The 22,608-nt window shown below is 44.6% G+C and overlaps 1 protein-coding gene across 2 annotated transcripts in view; it reads right to left on the bottom strand.

The window, feature by feature from the left end:
• Positions 1–5,370: 5,370 nt before the first annotated feature.
• Positions 5,371–22,608, bottom strand: part of Vps16 (VPS16 core subunit of CORVET and HOPS complexes) — a 19,893-nt gene continuing 2,655 nt past the window's right edge. The window contains exons 2-24 of one of the 2 annotated variants that reach the window (XM_031371899.1): positions 13,024–13,112; positions 12,733–12,830; positions 12,520–12,648; positions 12,296–12,440; positions 12,063–12,178; positions 11,843–11,965; positions 11,647–11,702; positions 11,224–11,313; positions 11,034–11,128; positions 10,827–10,903; positions 10,372–10,503; positions 10,148–10,275; positions 9,988–10,032; positions 9,701–9,809; positions 9,415–9,549; positions 9,214–9,322; positions 9,011–9,108; positions 8,816–8,923; positions 8,475–8,552; positions 8,221–8,390; positions 8,046–8,142; positions 7,311–7,414; positions 5,371–7,197 (exon numbers count right to left, since the gene is read on the bottom strand). In XM_031371899.1, coding sequence (XP_031227759.1) covers positions 7,053–7,197; positions 7,311–7,414; positions 8,046–8,142; positions 8,221–8,390; positions 8,475–8,552; positions 8,816–8,923; positions 9,011–9,108; positions 9,214–9,322; positions 9,415–9,549; positions 9,701–9,809; positions 9,988–10,032; positions 10,148–10,275; positions 10,372–10,503; positions 10,827–10,903; positions 11,034–11,128; positions 11,224–11,313; positions 11,647–11,702; positions 11,843–11,965; positions 12,063–12,178; positions 12,296–12,440; positions 12,520–12,648; positions 12,733–12,830; positions 13,024–13,112 — 2,476 coding nt within the window. In that variant the 3' untranslated portion in view covers positions 5,371–7,052. The remainder of the gene's footprint in view (positions 7,198–7,310; positions 7,415–8,045; positions 8,143–8,220; positions 8,391–8,474; positions 8,553–8,815; positions 8,924–9,010; positions 9,109–9,213; positions 9,323–9,414; positions 9,550–9,700; positions 9,810–9,987; positions 10,033–10,147; positions 10,276–10,371; positions 10,504–10,826; positions 10,904–11,033; positions 11,129–11,223; positions 11,314–11,646; positions 11,703–11,842; positions 11,966–12,062; positions 12,179–12,295; positions 12,441–12,519; positions 12,649–12,732; positions 12,831–13,023; positions 13,113–22,608) is intronic. The other variant, XM_031371900.1, reaches the window with a different exon arrangement.

Here is a 22,608-nt window from a genome sequence, read left to right as displayed (position 1 = left end):
CTCCCCCTCTCTCTCTCTCTCTCTCTCTCTCTCACACACACACACACACACACACAGTTGTAAGGTACTTAAAGGACGAAGGATGTAATTGCGAACGGGTCTAGCTCTGCGGATGTCATCTTAAATAAACCAGCCCACATCATCCCACCCGAACCCCAGGGAAATCTCTTGCTTTCCAGATGTGCAAGCTGGGCCTGATTCTCTAGAGCTAGATGAAAGCACAGCACATGGGGCACTCTGAAGCGGGCGGGGAGATGCTTCTTGATATATACATAGTGGTCAGGAGGGGAAGATTGAAAGCTCTGTGAGAGACCGGGGCGCGGACATCGTTCTCTGCGCATTCGTCTCTCATCTAGCTTCTCGGAGCCATAAGTCGATGTTTCGATGTTTCGGGAGGTAGCAGTCCTCAGTTTAGAGCACTTTGGATGCTGCAAGACCTGGGGCGCCAAGTTAGAACTCTATGCAAACACCCTTCCTATATTTGTTGAATAAGTGTGCGCAGACCAGAGCCAGGACCTACAAATGTGCATTGAAACGGGCCTTCTTTAAACTTCCTCCCACTGGGTAGTAAAAACCTCTCCTTGAGTAAGATTTGTGACTCTCGATCTGCCTCAGCAGGGCCATCTCAGAGACTAAATGTCAGGCTCCAGCCAATGAGGTCCGCTCCTCCTACAAGTTAAAAGAAGCCCATTTCCTAGGAAGTACAAAGTCTATCAGGAATGCAAATACACAGCAAATTGAAAAGTGTCGGGGGCTGGAGAGATGGCTCAGCAGTTAAGAGTACTGACTGCTCTTCCAGAGGTCCTGAGTTCAATTCCCAGCAACCGCATGGCTGCTCACAACCATCTGTAATGGGATCTAGCTTCCCCACTATTGTGTCTGAAGATAGCAATAGTGTACTCATAAATAAATAAATCTTAAAAAAAAGAAAGAAAGAAAAGTAACCAAATGAAAAGTCAGGTCTTGCACTAGAACTCAATGAATTAAAAAAAAAAAAAAAAAAAAAAAAAAAAAAAAAAAAAAAAAAAACAAGACCAACACAAAACAAAACAAAACTAAAAAATACTGGTTCTTTTTTTTTTTTTTAAAGATTTATTTATTTATTTATTATATTTAAGTACACTGTAGCTGTCTTCAGACACACCAGAAAAGGGCATCAGATCTCATTACGGATGGTTGTGAGCCACCATGTGGTTGCTGGGAGTTGAACTCAGGACCTTCAGAAGAGCAGTCAGTATTCTTAACCTCTGAGCCATCTCTCCAGCCCAAAATACTGGTTCTTGCCTAAGAAAGCAGCCTCATAGCTTTAGAGCAAACCCTACCAGCAGTTTTTCTTATCTACAGTTAACCTACATTATTCATTTCTCTTCCTATTTTATTTGAATTTACAGTATAATAAAAGGATTTTCCATACTACTATTTGGTAATGTAAATAAAATAGAGTATAAGTGGTTGCCCATGAGACCAAGTGAAGGACACTGCCAGATTTGACCACACTTGAGAAAATTTGCAGTCGGGTGTGGTGGTCAGAGCTCTGGGTTTCCAGACCTCTCATGTGATGGATGATCCGAGCCTACCTGATTCTTCCTGGGACCTTCCAGGTACATGCAGCCTGGTAAAGTAACCCATTCTCAAAAAAAACCCTGTAAGTTTCTTTTCTCTATATATTTGGGCAGTGTGATACTTGTGAAAGGGAGACACAGAACTTCAAACCAAGGTTCTCAAGTGGCCTGCCCTAGATAGAGACCCTGAGAAGTGAGGGTCTGTATAGACACTACATAGTTTTTTATAAGAGTCTCACTCATTCTTAACTGTCTCTCTGGTGAAACTGGCCTAGCTTTTGTCCTACTTGACTCCTGGTCCTTTTCAGAGCTCCCTACCCTATTAGCACAATGAAGAGCTGTCTTGGAAGAAAAAAAATAAATAAAAGAAAGGAACCAAGAGAAAGATAAGTGGGAGCCCCCTGCTCTCTACTGCATTGGTGCCTGCAGGTAAGAGTTGGAATAGCAGGGCTGAAGGATAGGATTAAAGGAGCCCTGTTTCCCTCTGAAAGTCAAAGTCACTTCCCCTTCCTGCCTACCTTTCTCTGTCTAGTAAATGAAACAATGAGTTGTTCTCTATAACCCGAATGCAGATCATGCACTGAACACCTCTGAGAGTAAGTCAGAGATGTCCGGCTCTCAGGAGCTAATAACATTCTGGGATGTACATGGATAATAAACTAACAAGCATATTCACTAAAGTGCCAAGGTGAAAAATGAGGCCAGGAAATATGAAAATTGAAATAAACAAAACCCAAGTGCCTTCCCAGACTACTGCTCATCTCCTGAGGGTCATGCTGACGTTTTGTAACTAAGATAGACTAGGCAGGCTCTCTGACCTCATACACTCTACGGCCACCATGAGTAACTTAATCTAGAAGCACTTCCATACTTGGTCCCAAGCTTAAATCCTAACCCAAACCATTAGATAGGACTTGATCGCATCCCAGACCACTGACATAGGCCTGCTTGTAAAATTCTCAAGGAGGAAGATATTTTATGCTAATTTTGGTTGAGCAAATAAGAACTTGAAACAACAACAACAAAAAGCTCAGCTTTTGCCTTTTCTTTTTCAGGGATGAAGACCTAGCGGGCTCACACAAGCTTGGCAAGTACTCTGTTTTAGTTAGCTCCCAAGAATCCAATCCTAATTTTAGATATGAATATTTATAAGTGAAAACTTACACTTGTGAAAACTCAGTAAATGTGCCCTTCAAGATCTATGAATTTCCTGAAATGGGTAAGTAGGCCAAAGTCTTATCTCCAACACAGCAGCTATTTGCAATTGATTAGTGCTGGGAAAGGGAAAATTAGTTCTCTTAATTGAAGTATCAGTGGTACTAATCAACCACACTCCATTTTTGTTTGTTTGTATGTGTGTGTGTTACTGGTTTTTTAAAGTTTGTTTCAATTTTCCATTTTTGCTTCTGTTCTTCCACCCCTCTTTGAGGGAGAGAAAGAAAGACCATGAAGTTAAATGGGTAGGAGGTTGGGAGAATGTGGAAGGAGGTTGGGAAAGGGGAAACATGATCAAAATATAGTGTGTGGAAAATATTTCTAAGAAAAAAAAAAACAACAAAAAAGAAAAAGATCTCTGCATTTCATTATTTCATTACACACACACACTGCCTGAAAGGAAAATAGCTGCAAATAACGCTATAGTTTATGTGCTGGATAATTTAATGTCAACTTGACACAAGCTAGATTCTTCTAACGGAGGGAACCTCAATTGAGAAAATGCCTTCATAAAACCCAGCTGGAGAACATTTTCTTAACTTGTGATAGTGGAGAGCACAGCACATTGTGGGTGGTTCTGTCCCTGCACGGCAGTCCTGAATTGTATAGGAAAGCAGGTCAAGCAAGCCATAACGAGCAATCCAGTAAGAAGCACCATCCATAACCTCTGCATCAACTCCTGCCTCCAGGTTCCTGCCCTGACTTTCTTAGTGATGAACAGTGATGTGGAAGGATAAGCTAAATAAACCCACTCCTCCCCAAGTTGCCTTTAGTCATGGTGTTTTATCACAGCAATAGAAACTTTAACTGGGACAGTTAAGACAGTCTATGAAATGCATTTTCAAATATTTAGGGAGAATTACCCTGATGTCTGTAATTTGTTCTTTGTGTTATTGAGACAGGGTCTTGCCAAGGCTGAGAGACTTGAAGGTCTCTCTCTTTTCCTTATTTTTTGTTTGGTTTGTTTTGAGTCAGGATCTCACTATGGAGTCCTTGGACAGCCTGGAACTCAGAATTTAGAGAATCTGCCTACCCTGCCTTCTGAGTGCTGGGATTAGAGGCATGTGCCACTGTGCTTGGCCAAACTCTTTTTAAGATACTTGTGTGTGTGTGTGTGTGTGTGTGTGTGTGTGTGTGTGTGTGTGTAGAAGGAAGAATGTGTGTATATGTATATAAGGATGCCCTTGGAGACAGGAAGAGAGAATTGGATCCCGCAGCCTAAGTTAACAGGTGGTTATGAGGTTCAGGATGTGGGTGCAGGAATCTGGACCCATCATGACTGATCAACAAATGCTTTTAACTGCTGAACTATTTCTCCAGTCCCTAGCTTCAAACCCTTTATCCCCTACTTCAGTCTCCAGAATGCTGACATTACAGGTATGGGCCACCACATCCAGCATGGAACTTATTTTGAAATGCACACAAATAATTAATGGATATGGGATAAATGTATAACTCAAGTTTAGTAAAATGTTAATGGATAATCCAAGTGGTGATTATACAGATGTCCAATATAAACATTTTTTTAAGTTTGTTTGGGTATTTGAAAATCCCATAATAAGCGCTGGAGAGATAGCTCAGTGGTTAAGAGCCCTAACTGCTACAGTGTGCTCATATACATTAAATAAATAATATTTAAAAAGAAAAAAGAAAACCCCATAATAAAATCTTAGAGGTAGGGTCAGAGATGCATGAACTTTACAAAGGTATATAAAATTGTTTTGCTTTTGTTTTGTGGTGCAAAGCATTCAACCCTGGGCTTCAGACACTCTAGGCGATTCTAGTGCTCTCCCGCAGTGCTGCATATACTCAAAGCCCTCTGCTTTTAAATTTCAGCCACTCTCCCTATGGACGAGTCCAGTGCTTTATACATAAACTTTTTTCACGAGTTATAATCTCTGTAGCCACTTGCTGTTGTTGTAATTTTTCCACTATTTCTATGATTTCGGGTGTAGTATTTACCATTTGCATGCTACTATGGGGGTGTGGATTTATCATGTACACTCTAAAAGCACTGGGCAGTTTTTCCTTCCCAGAAAGAAACTCCCTTTCCCTAAGAACTCAAAATGTTGCCAGTACAAAGGACACCAAAGAGACACTTAAGCAGTAAGGACCTGTGATGCTGAGACCAGGGAGGAAACGTGCCCAGTGTTAGCATCCTTCCCCTCCCCCCTTGGGGGCATCTGCTGTTCCAAAGAGATTAAAACAAACTGACTCCTGAAACAGCCCATAATCTTCCCAGAACCTTGTACTCCACCATCAAGAGGTGAGATGGAGGTAGGATTAGCAGAACACCTTGACAGAGTGTGGACTCACTGGAATTCAGTGCTAGATTAGGAAAGGCAGCAGAGTTTCTGCCTGGGTACCAAATGCACCAGGCTGTAGCCATTCTCATCCACAACCATAATACAATGCTTTACCAGAAATGAACAAGCCTCCAGGTGGTGTCAGCCCCCAGATATCAAGTCACCTTTAGCTTTTGAGCTTTCTTTCTGCTGTTATCCAGAGCTATGAGCCAGGCATAAACCTCACTGCTGAGCCCTGTCCACATTCCTGACCCACATAATAAAGCATTGTCACAGCAAGTTGTTTCACAATGAGATCTATTTTCTTGGAGGATTTTCACAAGCTTGCATTTACAAATCAGATGGGAATAAAGGAAGCTAAACCTTACTAAGCCCACAATCTCTCATTTTCTGTTGTTGTTTGGTTTATTTGTTTTATATACATTGGTGTTTTGTCAGGTTCCTTGGAAATGGAGTTACAGGTAGGTGTGACCTGCGATGTCGGTGCTGGGAATTGAACCCAAGTCCTCTAGAAGTCAGTGCTCATAAGCACTGAGCCATCTCTTCAGCTCCTTTGCTGTTTTGTTTTGTTTTGTTTTTTTGAGACCAGGTTTTGATACGTAGCCCTAGCTGGTTTAGAATCTGTTATATAGCCAAGGCTGGTGGCAGTCCTCCTACCTTTCTCTCCTAGGTACTAGATTTCAGCCTGGAACCACAACATCCATCTTTGTTTTGAGACCGGGGCTTGCTACATAGCCTAGTTGGCCTTGAACTCACAGCAATCTTCCTACCCCAGCCTTCCAAGTACTAGGATTACAGGTAAACACCACTATGTCTAGCTTCTCTTGTCCTTTAAAAACATAGTTAGGACTAGGAATGCCTAAAAGGGGAACGTCCTGTAGACTTTGGTTTCTTCATGCTAATAAGCACGGTGGGAGGCATGAAGACAAAGGCTCACCTCGTTGATGGGCGGGAGTGCTACAGGGCACTGGAGTACACTGGGGGCTGCAGACACAAGGCAGAAAGTCACAGACCTCTTGCTGACTGGAGAGAAGGACTCACTCAAGTAGGGTGGGATTAAGGGTTTCCAGTTCATAGCTCTTAAGACAGAACTGAGATGATCTTCCACCCATTTTTTCAAGCTCAGGGACCACTCAAGAACTGCTTGCCACTTACTGTTCAATAGCCAAGGCTCTCAAAAGTGTTTCCTCCAACCCTGACAACAGGATGGTAGCCAGCTTCCCATCCATCCTCCAATCAGGTTTTCAGGTTCAGAGGACTTGACTTCAGTTCCAGCCTGAACACAACTTAGGTTTCAAATCCTCATTTATTTCTATTTATTTTCATTCATTCATTCCTACGCCCATCTATTCAGTGTGTTTTGTATACGGGTAAAGATCAGAGGACAAGGTTTTAAACTCAAGTTGCCTGGCTTGGTGGCAAGAGCTATTAGCTACTGAGCCACCTGGCCAGCCCAAATCTTTCTTTTGCTCCATATTTGCTGTTATAGGTTCAGAATTGTCATGAGGGATGGGTAAATAATAGCAAAGTGTACAGTATGGTCCTTGTGAGATTATAGACATGCACGTAATGCTTTCATTGTGGATCTTCCTAGATACCATGGTGCTTGAAAAAGTGTACAGTGTGGTTCTTGTGAGATTATGGACATGCATGTAATGCTTTTCAGTGTGGGTCTTCCTGGATGGTGTTTGAATTTTATGCCATCTCTCTCCAAACCAGGTTTGTGAGGTAGCTTCTGAGAGAATAACTATGGTGACTTTGTGAATAAACAGGCCTCTCATAACTTCTTATTCCCAACCTCAATACAATCAAATATGTGGAGTTCTGCTGCAGTAACTAGATGGTTTTGCCTCAAAGCCTGTTTTTCTTAAGCGAGGCAGCATACAACAACTATTCTGAATTAGTATTCCAAATTTATTTACATCTGGACATCCCTAGGTTTTAACTAGCCCCATTAAGGACAGGCTCTTCACTTCTTCTGGGCTTGTGCTCTGGCCCGCTGAATCTTGTCAGCTATGGCCCCATCTGTAGCTCCAGTGCAGTGGGACAAAACAAGGCTCAGTTCCGTTTCATTCCGGTGCTCAACAGCCACATCTGCAGCCTGAGCCACATCCCTGTGGTTTGAGCAGAAGGGGAGATGGTGTTGGGGCTGTTCAAGGACAACAGCCCTGTCTCCTCTCAGCCACTCTTCAGCCACCTCACACACAGAGGCCTTCTGCTAACTTACCCGACAAGAAGCAAAGCCTTGACCTTTTGTTCAGGGCCCACACGGGAAGCGTATTTCTTGGCCTCATGTTTGTTATGCTGTTTCATGCAGATCTCTACAAAGGGCTTTGCAAGACAAAGAAGACAAGTCTAGCCCTATTTCCTCTCTCTCAGGAGCAGAAGCCCAGGGGACACTTGCCCATAGGTACTTTGTATAGTCAGTATATCTTGTCCCCTTCCCACCTATGCAAAACAATATGAAGCATACCATTATAACAGATAGCAGCTAAACCAAAGGCCTATCAGGGACTTGAGAAGACTCATCTTTATAGCTTCTATTCTACCACCACCATTCTCGCCACGAAAGTAGGTGCTTCTGCCTCCTGTCCTCTAAGGCCTTCTATTTTCTCTCAGGTTGCCACCATGAAAGTTGCCCCCCCTATGTCTGAAGTACACCCTCAATATCTTGGCCCTCCCTGTCCCTTCTGCCCTCAGGCACATAGTGACCCCTGTAGTCTTTACGGGGTAAAGTAACCCCTCCCACCACTAGGTAGAAGTAGGCTTGTGCCTATCCTCCAGAGTTCTGCACATAGTACATGTGTCTGCTCATGTTCACATGGCACAAGAAGCACTAGCTATAACACAGGACAGTGGAATGAATGGGTGCACAAATGGGCCATTGCCCCACCTCCCTTTCCTGGCTTCCTCCCAGGACTACTCTCATTAGTGGGAGGCCTAGGGAGGAGCCCTGCCTCACCAGGTAGCCAATTGGTGATTTCTTGCTTTTGGAAAACTTCTCCAGCTCCTCCCAATCTTCCAAATCGGCCAGGGCAGCCAGCTTTAGCCACCAGAGCCTGTGGGAAAGCTGTACTCAGCATAGGTGTAAAGGAAAGGCAAGAAGCCCCAGGACTACATATAGGTGAGATCCTCACCTCTTGTCAGGGATGCGAAAGTCACGTGCCAGCTGCTCTGCCCGCTTGTTGTGGCCTCCAAGGATAAGAGTGGTGACCGTGTCGTGTAGAGATAGGTCGAGGAACCTGCCCCCTAGCTCATCCTCTAGGCGTCGCTGTAGCCGCAGGAGCCTCATTTGATCCTCTGTGGCCTGGAGACCAGAACAAGGGGATCAAGGCCAAGGAAGGAAGATCAAGAAGGCAGAACAGGAAGCTCTTAGAAAAGAAAGTCAAACCTTGGCTGCAAATTCATTCTTGGCCTTGTAGAAAGCATCAGCTGCTGTCTGCAGAGCCGCCACTCGCCCTTCAATACGCTACAGACAAAGGGATGCTGAGGTCACAACACATTAATTAGCCTTGCCTCTCTCCACCCTTGTGCCTAGAGCCAGCCTTATCTACTAGGAGCACTCTTCCACTGTCCTAGAGATGCTAGCTCCCTTGAGACCAGTGCCATATTCTGGCCTAATGTTCTCAGAGCCCCTTAACAGTTATGACCAGAGAGGGTGTAACCAAATGCAGAGGGCTAGGGCTTTTGGTGACTGACCGGAAGGCCCCACCCTCCCTTTGGCCCTCAGACCTCTTCAGCAGCATAGCTGGCTCTGATGTGGAAGCTGCCCAATTCCTGGTGATTGTCGTCCTGATTGTAAAGGTCCTTCAGAGTGTCTAGTTCCTGATGCTTACAGAACTGGGTCGCAGGCAAAAGATTAGTCAGCAAAGTCAACTCAAAGACTCAGAAGGCTCCAACCCTTTTCTCCCCTTCACACACATTTACCTGTCGATACAAACTCAGGGCCATGGGTTGGTTCCGGAGAGTCATGAAAAAGTCTCCTCTATTGAGTTCATTCTTTAGGTGCAGCAACACTGTAAACACTGTGAGATGAAGAAGTAGGTGGGCCTCCAGCCCAGCTCTGATATTATTTGGCTCACTCACCCTATCATCCCAGTACCTCCTGGCCCTCACCCATCCCTGCTCACCCAGGTCAGTGTCTCCACTCTCAATGGCCTTGCTCAGTGCAAGTTTGCTCCTCTTCATCTTTAGGAGAAGAGGTACCTGCTCCCCTGACCGTGGCTCATACTCCAGCAGCTGTGAAATGGGGTAGAAGGCAAAGAGAGACACTTGTATAAGGGCCTGGAACACCTACCCTGGGGTGTCTGGGAAAGGTAACATGACCACACCTTAATGGCCAGTTCAGCGCGGCCACAGCCATAGGCCCGCGCAGCAATGTCAGAGTATGAAACACCAGGCGTGTCACCCAGCTTCTGATTAATAGCTCGTGCTACATCTTCATCTGAGACATCTTTCTGCTGCACCTGTAAGTGTGTATGTGGGTGTCACACAAGCATGGATGTCATCCCTTACCTGCTCAATCCTAAGGACCTCCATTAGAACCCTTTATCTCCATGCTCTGTATTTCCTGTATTTTGTCAGGGCCTGAGGTTACCTCATATCCCATGCCCTTGCCTTGTAGCAGGCCCAGTGGGCTAGGATCCTGCTGACACCCTGTACTTCAGGAAGGCGCAGGTACTCGCATATCTGGATAGCCAGGGGATAAAGCCTCCGCAACACAAGCCTGGCAGATAAAGGAGTAAGGGTCAAAGGTGTGAGGCAAAGTGAGGTTGAGCAGGCAGAATGGCCCTAGCCTGTCTTAGGCCTCCCAGTCCTAAAAGGTAAGTGAGGAGTAGTGCCCACAAATCCCCACATAATACTACCCTCCCTCCCCCTCCTATAGCACCCCTGGGCTTCTGTACCTGTCTAGCAGCACCTGGATGGTGAGCTGCTTGTATCTGTATTTCCCTTGGTTAAGGATCAGTTGGTATAAGCCCTGTTTGCCAGGGATCTGCAGACCACATCTCCTGCCCTTTCCCTGCTATGTCCAGTTGAAAACCCTCATGCCTTACATAAGGATACTGGGTATAGGTGAGAGGGATCCCAATGTGGTAGTCCCTAATAGCATTGAGCACTCGAAGGTCCTGACACATGTGCACGAAGGTGTCAGGTGGAAATCTGTCAAGGAAACACTTTCCAAATGAAGCCGCCTGAAAAGAACCAAATGGAAATGAACTTCCCTTGCTGCCCAGCCCACCCCACCCCACTTCCAACACATCCTCCTCTCAAACCCCATCCAGGCCAACCCTGAGCAGACTCTTTTGCATGTCTGGCTGGTGCTCATGTCCTGCAGCCTCAATGCACTGCTGCACAGCCTGGGTCAGCTGCCCCAGCTCCTGGATCTCCCGCAGGTACTCATCTGCTTTCTGGCTCTCTTTCTGTGGGGAAAGGCCCAGAGATGGAGCATTACAGAGACAGTCTCACTCTGGTCCCTAACCTCGAGGGACTACATAGTTCAAATGGAAAGGTCTTGGCAAGCAGCAACTTGAGCCTGTGGACAGTAGGGTTGCCTTGCCCTTCCTAGTCAGTGTACATGTGCTAGCCTTGGCCAGCTCAAGTCAGTGTCTTACCTAATCTCCTCCCCTGTCAGGTAGCACCTCGCTTATCATGGGTGCTCAGGCAGGGGTAGAGGGCTTGTCTAGTCAAGAAGAGAAAAAGGAAGAGAGCATGCTGGGAATCTTAGAAGTTGCCTGGAAATTACCTCATACTCCTTCTGGGCCTCCAACAGCAGTGCTCCAGGGGCCATTGAGGCAATTTTGAAGATCTCTTCACTGGCCACTAGAGGAGGAGTTTTGAGTAGAAATGAAGCGTGAAAATTCTCAGTCCTGCCCCTAATAAACATATCCTGTTTTGGGCCATTGGCATAGGACAGTACAGTAGTCACACTGTGTGCTTGTGGGAACCTTACCTGGGACTTCATGCAGAAATTCATGGGTGCTTCGGGAAAAGATGCGGACTCCATCAAGCTCAGGCACTAAGTAGGAGTCCTCATCTAGCACAAACCTGAGTTTAGTCAAGGCTACTGAGAGCATCCAAAGATAGGGTAACCTCCCTTTCCTTCCCCCTCCCAGCCCACACAGGAAGCGTTCCAAGGATACTGTATGCTTTCAGGCGCATTGCCTACCACCATCAGCCGCCTCTCCCAGGCCACAACAACAGCCCTTTCCTTGCTTCGAGGACGGCTACACCTATGGGCAATATCATATACATGTCCGGGACACTCAGGACATCAGACCCATAGCCATATCTTCTACATTGCTTGTACCCCTTTTCCTGGGGACAGCCTGAACATACTGTGTCCCGGAGCCCACTTCCCTGCCACATGCTGACCTATTTGTTTCCCTCTCACTCTTGCAGAATTAGTCAAGTGGCCCACAGAGGACAATGTTCTCCTTTAAGTGTGGCAGAGAAGAGAAGGTCTAAGTTCTACTTAGTCTGGCCAGAAGACAGGATAACTCAGGCTATCCCAGGCAACAAGGCTATGTTCTAACCCCACCCTTGAGGAATGCCTCTATCCTCACCAGACCATCTGTTTCGGGGGAGCCCGGATGTTGCAGTTGAACTCACACAGCTTCTCCTGAAACGGCACAGCATGTCATGACCCTGCCCCAGCATCCTGCTGTTCAACAGTCATCCTGCTGTTGAAAAGCCAGGGCCTGTCCACAACAGGGCTTCCTTGGACAAAGCACAGTAGCCCTTGCTGTTCCAGAACCACACCTTGAGTGATGCTGTCCCCATCCAGATGTAGCCTGTGTCTGTGAAGAGTGCCAGGTAACGATACGTGAAGGATACAGCCATCTGTAGGAAGCTGCTCACTCCTGGGGCTAGGCCAGCAGGTGTCTGGGGCAGGACCAGGGAGGAAACCAGATAAACTGACTTCTCAATGCCTTCCCACTGGCTGACCAGGCCTTCCATTTCATTCCCACTGTGTTCTCACCACTGCAGAGCAGGTAGCATGATCCAGAAGGTAAAGATCAGGTCCTACAGCCAGAAGAATGTGTGTTACCCGGTCATGGCACAGTGTGGTCCAACATGAGGGTGCACTCTGCAGACCTGTGACAGGGAAGAGAAAACCTTGAAATGACAGAGCCCACAGTGTGTGTCTCTGCTGGTTCCAGTCTGAACACACATCCGTGGTACTGAAGGGCTCTCTTAAGGATCAGGGCTTACCTGGCACCTCTGGCATCCGACGAAGTTTGAGGTCACCCACATTGGAACTTAGAGTAAAGCGATAGGCTCCTGTAAGGATGGCCACCCCAGAACCAAACTCAGTGTGAAAAATCCGGGCATCCAGGACACGGTTCTGAAGTACTTCCTAACGAGATGAACCATAGTTAAAGAGATCCACAGGTGAAGAGGTCCCCCTTCCCTCCTCAGGCTCCTGTGGCCCCTACATTGCCCATGCTGAAGTGCCTCCGGAAGTCTCCATGAAGGCCATACACTAGCACTGCACCATCTTCTTGCACACAGAGCAGCTCCTCCTCAGCTGACCAGCCGAGGGCCACCACAGGCCCACTCTTCCACTGCAGAGGAGAGAGGTTCCCATAGCTTTCCCTAGAATCAGACAGCCCTGCCCATCACACAGTAGGGATAGGTTCCATGCTCACCAGCAGGCTAGCCAGTGGCATGCCAGATGCAGAGTAGATCTCCAGTACTGGCCGCACGCTGGCAGATTTCTCTTTTCTCCAACAGTTCCTCAGTAGAGCTGCAATTTGAGAAGAGACTTCTGTGCTAGAACCTCAGGCCCCATGTAAGGTAGGCCTCCTGAAAATGTACCCAGGCTCAGCCCATGGGAACCGAGCCTCGTGAGAACCCACATTAAAAGCATTTAGAAGGAGGATTGGCAGAGAACAACCTGAAAGCCCACAGCACATAGTAGTAATAGAGAGGGAGCATACCAATGGGACCCCCGTAGGGTGCCGCAGCCACCAGGCAATCCTTGAGTTCCTCCTTCAGGTCCCAGTCCATGCTGTACAGCTCATACTTCCTGCTCACAGAGACAAACAGAGATGAGTGTCCTCATGACCCTCTATCTAGACAGAGTAAGCCCCAGAGGAGTGCCTGAAGCTACTATTTATCCTCTGCACTAGTGGAGGAGAGTCTTGCCCTCCCCTACATGAGAGGAAGAGAGGGGGATGGCGACTAGAAACTGATCATATCACGTAGGTAGGCCTGGGGACCGCAGGTGAGGCAGCACAGGGAACTGACCAGGAAGGATATAGTTTTTGAGGCCAGTGTCCACTGTTGGCAGGAGCATCTCAGATGGGCAGGTTATGTACAAGACACTGAAATGGTGCTAAAGTACAGTGAGTGCTGGCTCTGCCTAGAACCAGCAGGAAAGTGAGACCTTCAGAGGCCTACCTATTGAATAGGAGGCTTCTTTTATTTCTGGTTCCAATAATGAATCAGATAGTACTCTTTATGCCTAAGGGTCAAGCTAGAGTTCTAGATGAAGCTAGTTTTAGAAGCACAGAGTTCAGTGTCTGAAAGATAATACCCAAAATGAGCTCGTCCAAAAGACACCACTGAGGGAGTCCTGGCAATGGCATTCTGTGACTCCTGGCTTGTGGGAGGTGACAAAATTACAAGCAGGCTGAGAAGCCTGCAGCCCTAGTGTGTGCATGAATGCATGCTGCAGCCCTAGTGTGTGCATGAATGCATGCTGCAGCCCTAGTGTGTGCATGAATGCATGCTGCCCAGAAAGGGCCTAAGGCTTCAAACATGCTATCACTGGATGTCTGGAAGAGTGGGGAAGGAGCAGAGAAAAGTGGCCATTATTCTAGAACATCAAAAGAAAATTCAAATAAAAGGGGCATTTTTGTGTATCTCAGTGGTCTTCTAATTAACAATCAGAGCTGGGCAGTGGTGGCACACGTCTTTAATCCCAGCACTTAGGAGGCAGAGGCAGGCGGATTTCTGAGTTCAAGGCCAGCCTGGTCTACAGAGTGAGTTCCAGGACAGCCAAGGCTACACAGAGAAACACTGTCTCAAAAAAAAAAAAAAAAAAAAAAAAAAAACAAAAAACAAAAAAACCCAAAAACCCAAAAACCCAAAAAACCAAAAAACCAACAAATTAACAATTAGGAAGTTGACACCCCTCTGGGGGCTTTAGCCAAAATAACTTAAGGAAATAATTAGCTAACTAAGTCAGGCATAGTGGCTCACATCTGGAACTAGCACTTGAGAGGCTATGGCATAGTATTATTTCAGGTTCAAGGTCAACCTAGACAAAACCTGAACTTTAGAATGAGACTCTGTCTCTACTTCCTCTTGGCATAGAAACCCTTGACGAATATTTTAGAGAAAGAACAAAGCTATTACTAAGAATTGTGCACACATCATCTTAAAATCTGGATGATGTGTGTGATGGCTGTTCTTGGTTGTCAACTTGACTTCATGTAGAATTAACTAAAACCCAAATGGATGGGCACACATGGGAGGGATTTTCTTCTTAATTAGAACATTTGAAGTGGGAAAATCCACTTCTAACCTGGCTTTCTGAGGTGGGAGACCCACCTTTTATCTGGACCACACCTTCTGCTGGAAACCTATATAAGGGACATGGAACACCGAAGCTCTCTCTCTTTGCCTGCTTGCTTTGCTCTCACTAGCAGGTCCATTCCTTCCTTGGTGCTAGAGCCTGTGTCTTCTGGATTGCAGCATCTACTGAAGACCAGCTGAGACAATCAGCCTGGTGCACTGAGCAACTACTCGATTCTTGGACTTTTCATTTATAGGCAGCCATTACTAGATTAGCCGGAGCCTGTAAGCCTTTCTGATAAATTCCATGAATATATTTATATATTTTAATGTGTAATATTAAATAAATATACTATAACTGATAGTATAAATAATATATATTTGTCTACCCATCCATTTATCTATCTATGTGCCTATCTATATCTATCTACATCTATCTAGCATACATATATACATATATATACATATATGTATATATTCTAGAAATTCTGTTCCTCTAGAGAGAACTCTGAGCTATATACTTTGAAATGTGAATTTTCTTGAGAGTTGTTTCAGATTTGAGTTGCAGATTAGATGATACACTTGCTATATCTACACAAATAGTCTAAATTACAAAGAACCCTGAAATATAAAACACTTATCTCAGTTTAAGTATCCCCCCCAGGGACACTGAACAAAGCAGTTTATAGGATAGTAAGTGAACTCAGCAGGACAATGAACAAACATCAGCCCATGTTTGTATGGCAAACATTTCCATTCACAGTGAGACTCATGTAAGATGAGAAGAAAAGGAGGGGAGCAAGGGGGATGAAGAAGGGGAGAGGGGGAGAGGAGGGGATAAATGAATAAAGAATAAAGATGATCAAGCAAGCACTTTCAACCTGGTCTTGTTTTTGTTTTTTGAGACAGGCTCTTACTGGCTGCCCTGGTTATTGCTAGCCCAGGCTAGCCTAGAATTCACAGCTATTTGCTTAATTTGCTAAGTACTGGGATAAAAGTATACACTCATTACATCTGGTTTATAAATTTTAAATTTTTTTATTAATTAATTTATTTATTATATGTAAATACACTGTAGCTGTCTTCAGGCACTCCAGAAGAGGGCATCAGATCTCGTTATGGACAGTTGTGAGCCACTATGTGGTTGCTGGGATTTGAACTCAGGACCTTCAGAAGAGTAGTCAGTGCTCTTAACCGCTGAGCCATCTCTCCAGTCCATAAATTTTAAAGGATTCTAGTAATACCAGGCATGGCAGCACATGCCTTTAACCCCAGAACTTAAGGGGCAGAGGCAGGAGGATCTCTGTTTGAGGCTAATGTGGACTACACAGCATGTTCCAGACTACTCAAGGTACACAGACCTTGTCTTAAATAAAGTAAATTAATATTTAAAAATTAACAAGTCTAGTTATGATAGCAACAAAACCTTAAAGATATTTTAAAATCATGAGAAATGGGGCTAAAGAGATAGCTCAGCGATTAAGAGCATTGACTGTTCTTCCAGAGGTCCTAAGTTCAATTCCCAGCAACCACATGGTGGCTCACAACCATCTGTAACAGGATCCAATGCCTTCTTCTGGTGTACCTCAAGACAGCTACAACGGACTCACATACATAAAATAAACAAATCTTTAAAAAAAATCATGAAAATTGTAAAATCATACCACATTGTCCTCAAGAATATATATAAAAGACATGAATAAATATTGTAAGACGACCCACAAATGTACAATAATTCTGACAAAAATACTTCCTGATGTTTTCTTTATAGATATGCATGCACTGAGTCTAAAGTTCATGGCCGGAAATGGTATTCTTGGAAACAGAAAATAACGGAAGATATTTAAGATGATTAAAAAACATAAGAATACACATACATACATACATGTGCTATGTATATAAAGCATGCTATGTAAACTAAAGTTAATTAAAACTGTTTTGAGATAGGAATGAGAAACTAGGTGAGGGGCTGGAGAGACAGCTCATGGTTACGGCTTCATACTACTCATGCAGAGAACGTGAGTTCCATTCCCAACCCCCACACTATGTGGCTCACTAGAATCTGGAGTTCTAGCTCCAAGTGGCCTTATTTCCTCTTCTGCACAGAGGGTACCTGCACTTACACATGCACATAGCACCCCACCCCCTTAGAAATAAAAAAAAGACAGGTACAGTGGTATACACTTTTAATCACAGCACTCTGAGACTTCAAGGTGAGCCTGGTCTACATAGGGCCAGGGTTACACAGTAAGACCCTGTCTCAAAAACAAAAAACTAAACAAACAACCCCCACCCCTGGAAAAAAAAAACCCTGGACAAATCAATGAAAGAGAACAGTGTTCAGAAAAGACCTGGAGACTGAGCATATGATAAAGATGGTGTTTCAAGTTGGTATAAAATATCCTGGATAATAGTATTATAGACACACTGCCATGCCCTCTTTATGCAGTACTGAGGACTGAGACCAGGACTTTGCATTTTGGACAAGCACTCTAACAACTAGTTAGAGCTAGTTTCTGGCCTGCTCCAGCTGTTCTTTCTTTAAGAACTGTTTGTGACTAAGTATGAGTCGTGTGTGCATGTTGTGCACCTATGTGGAAGTCATAAGGCAACGCTCGGGAGTTGGGTTCTCCCCATCATAGGGTCGTGGGGACAGACTTCAGTTCAGCAGGCTTGATGGCCACTGCCTTGATCCACCAACTTGCTGGTGCCTTGCTGGTGTCTAGTTCTTATGGAAGAAAAAAATCACTTTATCCAACACCCTCTGACTTAGACCAAACCTAAAAAGCACTTATTAAATGCCCACAAAAACAAGGCTAGTTAAATAAACCGTAGTGTGCCCATTTCTGGAGAATATTTTGTGGTCACTTACCTGTGGGTCCTGACTAAATGACCTCTAAGAAATCTTGCTAAGTGAACAAGCTATAAAGTAGCATAAAGTGTATGAGCTTGCTTTATTAATTTCCATATTTATGAATTAATGTTTTAAATGTTAAAAAACTTATGTTTGCCTATCTGTATATGTGCATCACATATGTATCTTCTGGTCTGCCTACTGAAGCTAGAGAAGGGTGCTGGGTTCCCTGGAACTGGAGTTACAAACAGTTGTTAACCACCATGTGGGTGCTGAGAATCAAACCTGCGTCCTCTGTTAGAGCAGCCAGGGCTCTTACCCACTGAGCCATCTCTCCAGCAATCCCCTCCCCTTTTGATACAAGACAGGGTCTCCCTAAAGCTTGCTACATAGTTTAGGCCGGCCTTGAACTTGCAGTAATCATTCCACTTCTGCTTTCAAGTACTGAGGTTACAAGCATGTATTAATCATACCTAGCTGGGCCCATTTATTTAATAATAAAAATAAGAATGTATCTTTGGTAAGTATATCTGTAAATTTTCACACTTGTATGCAAATACATAGAAAAATGCTGAATTTTCCACAGGAAGCCAAAAACAATGGTTACCTTTGTGGAGTGTGGTGAATGGGAAGATTTAAAGAAGAGTCACTTATTTTTATCCTATATACTTTGCTATTATATGAGTTTTAGAAATTAAGAACTCAGGGCTGGAGATATGGCTCAGTGGTTAAGAGCACTGACTGTTCTTGCAGAGGACCTGGGTTCAGTTCCCAGCACCCACATAGGTGGCTCACATCTGTCTATAACTTAAGTTCTAGGATATCCAATACTTTTTTGGCCTCTTTGGGAATCAGGCATGTACATGGATATTTATGTAGGAAAACACCCATGCACATAAAAATAAATAAATCTTTTCTTTAAAACATTAAAACTTTGGAGTTTGGGGACTTTGCTTCTAGACGGGTTCTTACCCTGTAGCTAAGGCTGGCCCAAAACTCCCTAACCAGCCCAGGCTGCCCGCTGCCCTCAAACTCAAGTTGATCCTCCTGCTTCTATCTCCTCCATGTAAGTCACACAGTGGCTTCAAGATTTTAAAATACATATATATTTGATATTTTGTTACTAAATTCACTGAATGAAAATATTGGAAAACATATTTTCATGTGGACATAACATGCTAGTTATAAAGTGACAGCCATTCATTCAGTCCCCAAATCACAAGTTGTACAGTAACAACCATTATTCCCTCAAGCCTTTCTTTCAGTAAGCCCAATGTGAAGTTTCCCCAGTAGAGGGCGCTAAAACACTAGACTAGCACACAGGACAAGAACTTGTGTGCCTTCTGGATCAGCCAGTCATGGGGTAAGAGGACACCTGGGTGGCACTCACCAGCTATCATGTGTACACACCTGGGAAACACTGCCTAGGGCCTGATCACCTTCTCCGGGCTCTCTGCAGACACTGCATTCCAAGTTCTCTGCTCACATCAGACCACCCATTTGTCTGTATACCTACATGCCTGGCTATATACACACTCTGTATACAAGTACAAGTACACAAGTTTCTAGTAACTTGTATACAAGTTTCTAGTAACTCCCTTTACTTGTTCTACATCCAGCCTTTGGGTGTGGCTTGCCTTATGGATGCTGCGTTCTAGGTCTCCTACCCCTCCGTACACCTCCATTCTTGTATGTTCCCATCATGCATGGACCGCTAACTAAACCCTGACCGAGGAGCAGAATGCTATGACAGTCTAAGTAACCTCCTATGACTACATATACAGTTGCTATTGCTAAATCAACACAGTTTTAATGTTGTGAGTTTAATTATAACAGTTGAGTGTATCAGTATGCCATATCTCATGTGGAAGTTTGGGTCCTGATCAGGAAACAATGGGACCCTGAAACCTAAATAGGATATGTAGTTAGAGCCAGTCTAGATAAAACTGACAATTTTGGAGCCTCTCTTCCTGGTGAAAGTAGCTTGTCTGTCACCTTTCCTACCAACTACCCTCAACCTGAAAACCTTATTATAATCTCATCTGCAGTAGATGTGACAAAGGATTCCCCGGTCCAAGTGCTGAGTGTTTAAAACAAGTCCCCACTATGGTACCATTCCGAAGGGTCCAACCTGCAAGATGACGACACTGGGCTCTGAAGAGGCAGAGATTTGTTATTGGAACAGATAACTATTCTTAGTAGATTTACCTTTCTTGCCTATACTGCATTTGCAGGGACCCAGAATCTCTTGACCCATAGACTGCTTTATTCACCACTGTAGCATTCTGCAAAGCACTGGATCTCATCAAGGGGCCCAGATCACAACACAGTGTTAAGTCTGCTCTGGGCCATGGAACCAAATGGTCTCACCATATATTCCAACCCCCACAAGAGGCACCGGAATGTGTCAGACATGAGCAGCTGTGATAAACACATAAAACTGTGTCAAGGAGCAGAGATTTGCTTTGGCTCACAGATTCCATGGCGGTTTGAACGACAGCAACTCCTACAGGTTTATAGGATTTGAATGTTTGGTCCAAGGTTAATGGAACTGTTCTGAGGCAGATTAGGAAGAGTGGCTTTGTTGGAGGAGATGTGCCACTGGCTTTGAGGTTTCAAAAGTCCACATCAGGCCTATTTTTTTCTTGCTCGCTCTGCCTATAATTTGTAGGTTATATGTAAGCTCATAGCTACTGCCCTAGCATCATGACTGCCTGCCTGAGGCCATCCTTCCCTCCATGATGGTCATGGACTCACCCTCTGAAACTGTAAACAAGCTTCCAACTATTTTATAAGTTGCCTTTGTCATGTTATCTCTTTATAGCAATAGAAAAGTAACTAAGACAGTATGAAAGGCTCTTATTTAGACAGTATTTAGTGCAAGGTCAGACTTTGGGTATGAGACAAAGGAGAGCATCAAGGTGTCCAGAGCACATGGTGAGGCTGCTTATGAAAGCCAGGAAGCAGAGACAGGAAAGGGTTGGACACAAGATATAGCTTTCTGGGCTGGAGAGATGACTCAGCAGTTAAGAGCACCAACTGCTCTTCTAGAGTTCCTGAGTTCAATTCCCAGCAACCACATGGTGGCTCACAACCATTTGTAATGGGATCTGATGGCCTCTTCTGGTGTGTCTGAAGAGAGCAATGGTGTACTCATATACATAAAATAAACAAATAACTTTTTTAAAAAAAGATATGCCACCAGATACCCACTTCCTGCAACTAGGCCCCACCTTCCATAGTTCTACTATCTCCCAACACTCTATTCCAACCTCTAACAAGTCATAAGGTTGGGGTTGAGACCTACAGCTTTCATGAGCACCTGCTTGTCCCCTACAGCTGGAACTTTGCTTGTCCTTAGCCAGCACAGCCTTTGCCCTTGTTTTCAGAGCCCCCATGATCTAACTGCTTCCCCCAAGCTCCCCAAACATACATAGTTTATGGTGAATATTTCATACCCAAACCATAGCACCTAGTTAACAAATGATAAAATTACAGCACAAATTGGAAGCTAACTACCTTAGAAGAATGGGGTCTGTCTTACGCTTTGAATCAGAGACTATCACAAGGCATAGTTTCCTCCACCCGCATCAAAGGCTGGAAGGGAGAGTGGCTCCTTGTTAGTAGCAGTTTCTCATTCTGGAAACTGTGGTCTATTGGCTTGCAGAGCTGAGTCTTCAAGGAGCAAATGCTTCCATCAAGAGTTGTAACCACTGAGTTACTGGACTGGAAAGTAAGACTGCCACTTTGCCACCACGAGGTCCTCGGCCACAGGGGTTTTAATTTACTAGTTAAAGGGGGTTACTCTGGTTAAAGGGGAAACTACATTGGCAAGAAGGACTATGCCTAAAATCCTGGGACTCCTCTGTGACATCTCTTTATGTTTTCACGCCCAATGCTAAGTCAATGACAACCTTCAGAAACCAAACACTGCAGCATGAGAGGAATGAAGGCTCAGTCATTCTACTATGGAAGAAAACAAGGGCAAAGGACGACTATAAAGTACAAGACTGACTGGCAAAAAAAGAAAAGAAAGAAAAGGAAATCCTGTAGCTATGCAAGTAAACTTCTGGGGAAACACTGTCTACCACAGTGTGAGAAGAGCACTGTGTGCAGCAGGCAAGGAAGCCCTGAGTGGTATGTTACGTCTAGTACTAGGGAACAATCCAACAATCTGGAGTCCCTAAAGAGGGTCCACTAGCATTTCTAAAATCCCTTGCTTCCAACAAACTCAAAACTAAACGCTACTCAAGGATTCTTGTGCTGTAGCTTGTCTGTAAACTGGCGCGGCTGCTGCTGTGGAAGACAGCACAGCAGCAAATGGAATTGCCAGATAATCCAACAACTCTATTCCTGGATATACACCCAAAAGAACTGAAACAGAAACAGAGTCTGAAAGAGGGGTTTTGTTGGCTCATTTCCTGCGCGTCCTCCCACATACGAAGCATGTACTACTCTGCCAGCCCCTTTAAAGAGATATCTGTCCATCTGTGACTACGGGAGTGCTATTCTCCAGAGCCAGGGTGACATCAGCCTTGCCATGTCCAGTGGTTTCCTGGCACTGGAATCCAGGGTCCACTTACTGCTGCTGACTAGATTTCTGTTTCTGAGAACTGGATATAGAGGAAAAAACTGTAGCTAACCTTTACCATTGAATGCATAGCCTGTTCTCATGAACTCTGCACCCTTAGGCTTTTCTGAGAGGCAGCCATCCGATCTGCCCATCTGTATCTCATGTCACTGAAAGAGCGGATACGGAAAATGTAGTATTTGTACAACAAAACCTTTCAGTCTTAAAAAATGAAGAAATTATGACACATGCCATAGTATCAACCTTGGAGATAGCATATTAAGTTAAATATTCCAGTCACAAAAAGACAAACAATAGCCGGGCAGTGGTGGGGCACACCTTTAATCCTAGCGCTTGGGAGTCAGAAGCAGAAGGATTTCTGAGTTTGAGCCCAGCCTGGTCTACAGAGTGAGTTCCAGGACAGCCAGGGCTATACAAAGAAACCCAGTCTCGAAAAACCAAAAAAAAAAAAAGACAAACAATAAACTTCATTCACATGAATTACCAAGCATAGTCAAATCTAGGGAAAGAGGAATACTTATTCCTATTTATTGCTATTTAATAGGTATAGAATTTTTT

Source organism: Mastomys coucha, unplaced genomic scaffold (assembly GCF_008632895.1).
Source record: "Mastomys coucha isolate ucsf_1 unplaced genomic scaffold, UCSF_Mcou_1 pScaffold15, whole genome shotgun sequence".
Classification (NCBI taxonomy): Eukaryota; Metazoa; Chordata; class Mammalia; order Rodentia; family Muridae; genus Mastomys; species Mastomys coucha.
This window is presented reverse-complemented; position numbering and strand designations above follow the sequence as displayed.